This window comes from Lactuca serriola, chromosome 2 (assembly GCF_051521515.1).
Source record: "Lactuca serriola cultivar US96UC23 chromosome 2, Lser_US96UC23_V15, whole genome shotgun sequence".
NCBI classification, from domain to species: domain Eukaryota; kingdom Viridiplantae; phylum Streptophyta; class Magnoliopsida; order Asterales; family Asteraceae; genus Lactuca; species Lactuca serriola.
This window is the reverse complement of record NC_136409.1, coordinates 136,122,898-136,129,136: the sequence shown is the minus strand read 5'-3', so window position 1 is coordinate 136,129,136 and position 6,239 is coordinate 136,122,898. Positions and strand designations below refer to the sequence as shown.

At 33.8% G+C, this 6,239-nt stretch overlaps 1 protein-coding gene and 1 non-coding gene across 2 annotated transcripts; one reads left to right on the top strand and one right to left on the bottom strand.

The window, feature by feature from the left end:
• The first annotated feature begins 286 nt into the window (after positions 1–286).
• LOC145091034 (U1 spliceosomal RNA) lies at positions 287–447 on the top strand. The gene has a single exon (XR_013701924.1). It is a non-coding gene; the product is annotated as a U1 spliceosomal RNA (small nuclear RNA).
• Positions 448–2,640: 2,193 nt separating this feature from the next.
• LOC145090460 (protein trichome birefringence-like 8) lies at positions 2,641–5,156 on the bottom strand. The gene is made up of 4 exons (XM_079028657.1): positions 4,696–5,156; positions 3,624–4,013; positions 3,389–3,541; positions 2,641–3,293 (listed from the first exon to the last, which is right to left on the bottom strand). Exons 1-4 carry the CDS (start codon positions 5,085–5,087, stop codon positions 2,966–2,968), a joined length of 1,263 nt encoding a protein of 420 aa, XP_078884783.1. The 5' UTR covers positions 5,088–5,156; the 3' UTR covers positions 2,641–2,965.
• Between the last annotated feature and the right edge of the window lie 1,083 nt (positions 5,157–6,239).

Sequence of the window (6,239 nt, the reverse complement as noted above, 5' to 3'; positions counted from 1 at the left end):
TATTTCCAATGGAATTTATCCTTTTAAATTATAGTGGTGATCATAAATTAGAATAATAAAGTTCAAAATTTCGTATCTTATTTCTTTCATCAACCTATATATTTAACATATTAAGAAAAGTTTTCACATTCGTACTTCGTACAAGAGAACTTGTTTATATACTAAAACCTCACATAGTAGTTAAAGAAAATGTAAATTAGTTGATGTTTTGATCCCACATCGGCAAATGATAGAAAGAGTAGCAGAGGAAGAGGTGTATAAAAAGGGAGCTAGGCAATTGGATTAGGTACTTACCTGGATGGGGTCAATGGTTGGTCAAGATGGACCATGGCCTAGGTTAGTGACTTCCATTGCACTTCGGATGGGTGCTAACTTAAGGTCGGCCCAAGTGGTCGAGCCTACATCATAATTTGTGACAGTGGGGGCTTGCGTTCGCGCAGCCCCTGCCCAATTTAATAGTTGAGGTTTTCATCTAAAGGCTGCTGTAACATTTAATGCATTTTGATAGTCATATATATGGAGTAAACTATATGCTATTATCATTACTATCTACAACAAACCTTATAGTTATGATGAATTTTCCTATAAAAAAGGCTTTGGGCTCCTTATTTGTCACAGCTTTGTACTTTTTAATATATTTTTTTAGTAATACATTATACTTTAAAAAATAGGTCCAGTTATAGCATTCAATTTGTTTTCTTATTAATGCATTATACTTAAAAAAATTCACCTAGTGCAAACATTAGAAATAAATTGGTTAGTCAAACATTAGAATCAAATTGTTTTGGTCTATCATCAAAACAAAACTAATTTTACAATTAGTGCAACTCACATGCACAAACACAATGTTTTGAAAAAGAGTAAATATAATCATGATCATGATATATGTAGCTGGTGGCCACAAAAAGTTTATGTTGATGGTGAAATTTAATTTTTATTTGTTTTGTAATACTGTTGAGAACCATGGAATTGCTCTATCCTAATATTCGGGGTGCAATTATGTAAACTTATTCCAAATACAAGACTGAGGGATCGATGTTAAAAGTAACTATTAAATTCCACTATTGTATTTGAAATAATAGAATTGAATTACATGTATTGTTTGTTATCATAGGTTTACACCATGACTTTTTAAACGAAGAACTCAAGAAAGGGTACCTTAGTATGATAGAAAAAAAGGAAGAATATAAAATATTACATATCAACTTCTCAAGATAAATGGAGTATCTAAGTCATAATATCTTACAAAAGGTAAGAGATACAGTCTTCTCGTTGAATGTTCCTATTTTGCTCAAAACTTTGACTTTGCTATATATATATATATATATATATATATATATATATATATATATATATATATATATATATATATATATGTTAAAAGTCAAGAGGAATAGGTCTATAGGATATTTTTGATTTTATAACAAGTAATAGTTCAATGTTTTTTCTGCAATTCCAATGATAAGTTGGAGTTAAGAATGTATTCATGCTTATCACTAGAGGTCTAGAAATGAGCTTTTCTATGGGTATATGCATAGTTATGTGATCCCACATCGGCAGAGGATAGAAACAGATTAAGATGCTTTTCTATGGGTATATCCATTCTCATCAACAAATTAAGATGCTTTTGTTTTAAAACCGTTCAATGTTTTTTCGTTTTCGTTTTTTTTTTTTTTTTTTTTTTTTTTTTTTTTTTTACAATTTCAGTGATAGGTTGGAATCAAGGTGTATTCATGCATATCCTAGATGATTTTTTCTTTGCCGAACAAAAATTTAAGCCTTTAGAAGAATTATTCTTGTCTGGTTCACGTTCAGGGATATATAGTACACTTCTAAAATATCAAGTACCAAAGTTTGAAGAAAATGTAAATGCATTTTGTTAAAAATGTTTCAAAGAAAATGTGTGGAACGAAAGAAGCATTATGTGGAAATATGCCTTATAATGGGATGCCACATCGGCAACAGAAGAAAAAGAAATATGACCTTCATTGTTCTATTTTAGTATTTTTATAGTTTATTCTCATCGTCCTCTTATATAACTCATTCTCTCGTAATTGATACAAGAACTTCTCATTTAACAGAGAAATTAAATATCATCCTATCTTTTGTTCCTATTTTTCTTCCTACTTATTATTTTTCTTCCTACCTATTTAAATAGATGATGATAAGTATATAAATTCAAAATCTCAATCAAATTTAAATTAAATTTAATGACACTTGTCACCATCTAAAATAGATAGAAGGATATTAGGAACAAAAACTATTTTTCTTCCTACCTATTTAAGATGATGATAAGTATATAAATTCAAAATCTCAATCAAATTTAAATTAAATTTAATGACACTTGTCACCATCTAGATAGGAAGATATTAGGAACAAAAACTATTTTTCTTCCTACCTATTTAAGATGATGATAAGTGTATAAATTCAAAATCTCAATCAAATTTAAATTAAATTTAATGACACTTGTCACCATCTAAAATAAATAGAAGGATATTAGGAACAAAAAGTAGGAGGGTATTTAGTTTCTCCATTTAACAAACAATATATAGATTATTATCAAACAAGAGGGCATAAAACGAGTACACCACTACACTAGGCCAAAAGAATATACAAAATACGTACAAATGCAAAATAGTCTTTAACAAAACTCACAACTATATGTTAAATCAAGTGCAATTAATTACAAAAGTTATAAAAATACTACAATAAGAATTCCATAGTGTTAAATGTGATTTACTATTATCCTAATTCTACAACTACACGGGTTAATTCAGATCTTCCATCCATTAATACCTTCTTCTAGAAGATCTATGAATTGAACCATCGTTGGTGCTTGCTCCACCCATAAATTAAAATGAACCACACTTCATGTGTCACTAAATCATAGCCCGAATTGGAGCCTTCGATAAACTTCTAAACCCGAATATATAAATATATCATAAATCTTTACTTTTCATCTCCATCACCTTGTTTTGAACCCACTAGACAATAGTTGAGCATAAAGAAGTTCGTTCCACGTGTCAGGGACACCAGGTAGACACCAATGGCTACAATCTTGTGGAGCCTTCAATGGAGTACCTGGTTCCCTGTATCTCGAAGGGTGACCATCTTTTCTCATTGTTGTTAGATACGTAATGTTTAAGAATTGGACTTTGTGTTCATCAGTTTCCATCTCTTTGACTACATTTGAAATGATTTGATTGTTTAAATGTTCACTTTCTGGGTTCATGTAGTCTGTTTCTGGTGCTTTATTACGATCACAATGTCCACCGGTGTTCCATTCTCCATCCCTGTATTTGTAACATATTAATTTGTTCTTTCTTATTTCATATAAAACTATTAATCCAAAGGTTATAAATTCGAATGTTGGATGTGATTAGATCACCTGTAATGTACTGGTGAATAGCTTCGAAAGAAGATGTAGCTCCTATCGGAATTCTTGAAAGCCCATGACTTTAATGTTTGAAGAGACTTCGCAAATGCTTCCATCACGTCCATTGTCAAGTTCAGTGTCTTTTCTTCTTGGAAATACCACCCCCTAAACCAAAACCATGATCGAATTATTAAAAATGGTGTCTTTTTGGATTGAAACGATGATTAGAAAGATGTTATTTGCTTACATTTTTAGGGTTTTGTCTTGGTTCCACCAGTGACCGGCGCTGAAGACAAGAATATCTGCTCCGGCCCACTTTGAAGAGAACCGGTGGAGCTTGTCAACTCTAATGGCTCGCAGGATTTCTTCCGACGAATTTTCCGGTGGGTCATCGATGACTACCAGGAAAGGGACCCGGTAATATTCGATGGTTAAATTGTAGTCATGGAATCTGATTGAAAGGAAGCCTTTGTGTTTGGTTATAGGGTTTCCATGCTCTTCGTATATTGTGGAAAGGTTTGAGACTCCATGAGAAAGCATGCATAGTAGAGACTCCCATTGGTTTCTTCCGATGGAGTCTCCGGCGAAAACTATTCTTCCATTTCTGCTTCTTTCAAGAAAATCTCTCGCGTCAAATCTGTTCCCATTGGCAATACGATATTAGTTTCAATTCGTTTCTACAATCGGTATGAATGTTCAAACTCATACTATCTACTGTTGGACATATATAGAGTCCGAAGACACGTCGACATACAATTGAATGAGATAAAATGATTCATTAATCATAAGATTCGATTAAAATCCATTTGTCGAGGGATTAGTCTTTTGCCATGGTTGGTCGATAGTTCACTGTTCAAGTCACTAGTCTACTGAAAAAGTTCTTCGTTTTGCGAGCGAAAATTCCCTTGAAAATTGTATTTGGTCGGCGAAAAATCTTATCCTAGGTAAGATCCACATGGAAGTATGCTTTTCTATACCACAAAGTTCCAAGAATATGAAAATAAATAATGAGAAAAAAACAAATGGATACCAATAATTAAAATCATTAGGATTCGGAGCTAGAGTAAAGGTTTCATATAAGTTTGTACAGTTTTGATTGAACCGAGATAATATATATATAAATGGAAAAAAACTATATTCATAACGTGCGATGCATGCACTTAATTATGAGCATTAACTCTTCAACCATGGAAACTAACAATAGCTACCTCGAAATTCATATTTTATACCAAAGAGAACTTTAAAACAATAAAAAAAGCCATGCATGCAGTTTAATATTGCTTAATCTACGAGTTGAAAACTCTAAACAACACCCATACCTTGGTAGATCGCACCCATGCGGTTGCCATCGCCAATTGACGTACCCAACATCCCGGCGGCCATTGCGCTGGCACCGGAATCCCGGATCAAGAAAAGGGCAGTCTTCGTTGTACTTTTGGTTAGGGTAAGTTTCATCCCAAACCCATTTCCCAAACGAATAATCGCAGGTGTTTGTGGATCTTGGAAGTAGGGTATCGGGTAGGGTTTTGGAGAAGCTAAAAGGATGAAGAAGATGAGGGTAGAAAGGGGTTAGGAGGTTGCAGAAAACAATGGAGGATATGATAAGAGAGATGAAGAGAATGATTGCATAGGCCACGTCTTTTTTAGTGGGAAAGGGTAGAATGAAAAAATGGGGTAGCTTTTGGGGTTGAGTTTCCTGACGAAGATCCATTAGAAGAGGAGGATTGGTTGAATGAGGGAAATATTAGGTTTTCTTTTTGTTAATTTTAAAGGGCTATTAATCGATAGGGGGGAGAGAGAGACATAGAGATTTGAGTAATTTGCATTTATTGGATTTATTGCATTTATTGGAGATAATTTGCATCTAGGCCCTTTTATATTCTTACGTATTAAAATGATGCCTAAAACTTGTAAAAAGTTCATGAGTTAGAGTGGTAACGAACAATGAATTATGAATTTGATTTATTAATAGCTTGTGGTTAATGATACTTACCGATAGAACCTTATGTCATATCTAATTGTTCTTATGGATTTTATCTTTCCAAGTCTCTTTGTCACAACAAATAGAACAATTCGTAGCCCCCGTTGGGATCATCTATTCGTTAGAAAAAAAAAAAAAAAACAAAAGGAGGCACTTCTCATGGGAGAGTTTGAATGACTAGAAAAAAATCAATTGGGTCGCTTGGAGCAAAGTCACTGCCCTAAAGAAATGGATGGGCTCGAAGTTGGTTCATTGAAAGCTCTTAATACAATCTTGGTAGTCAAATGGTGGTGACGCTTAAAGTCGGAGCCATAGTCACTTTGGAACCGTGCCATTGTAGGTATACACAATCTCCAATCTAAGCCTATTGATTTGTTATTCCAATAGATCTCTTAGAGGTGTTCGGAACAACCTTACCGATGTTAAGAGTGACTTGTAAAAACTAGGCATTCAAACAAACATGATTATTAAGAGAGTGGTTAACTCAGGTTCTGAAACTATGTTTTGGCATGATACTTGGAAATCACCCTATCCCAACCTGTATTCAACTGAAATGGAGAAAAAATGTAAGGTGACGGACATAATAAGAATTTCTGGTTTCACTTGGGTCAAGGCATTTCGAGCAGACCTCGCTCAATGTTGACTTGGGTAATCGCATTGCAGTTATCGGATCGTTTCAACCCAACTCGGAGAGGGATTCTTGGCGGTATGATCAAGTTACAAATGGGAGATACAAGGTATATGCGTTAAGACATTTAATTAACAATTCTCCTCTTTCTCCCCTCCAAAACTCGCAAAGTTTCGTCTAGTTGAAAAAAGTGCCAGAAAAGTAGTGTTTTTTGTTTGGAGAGCTAAAATGGAATGTATACCTTCTGCCATGGC

Bases quoted from the DNA above. Each gene is read 5' to 3' on its own strand.
- LOC145090460 (XM_079028657.1), bottom strand. From the start codon at position 5,087: ATGGATCTTCGTCAGGAAACTCAACCCCAAAAGCTACCCCATTTTTTC. The intron at 4,014-4,695 runs GTATGGGTGTTG...CAATGGGAACAG, and splicing joins CATGGGTGCGATCTACCAAG to ATTTGACGCGAGAGATTTTC. The intron at 3,294-3,388 runs GTGATCTAATCA...TTACAAATACAG, and splicing joins TATTCACCAGTACATTACAG to GGATGGAGAATGGAACACCG.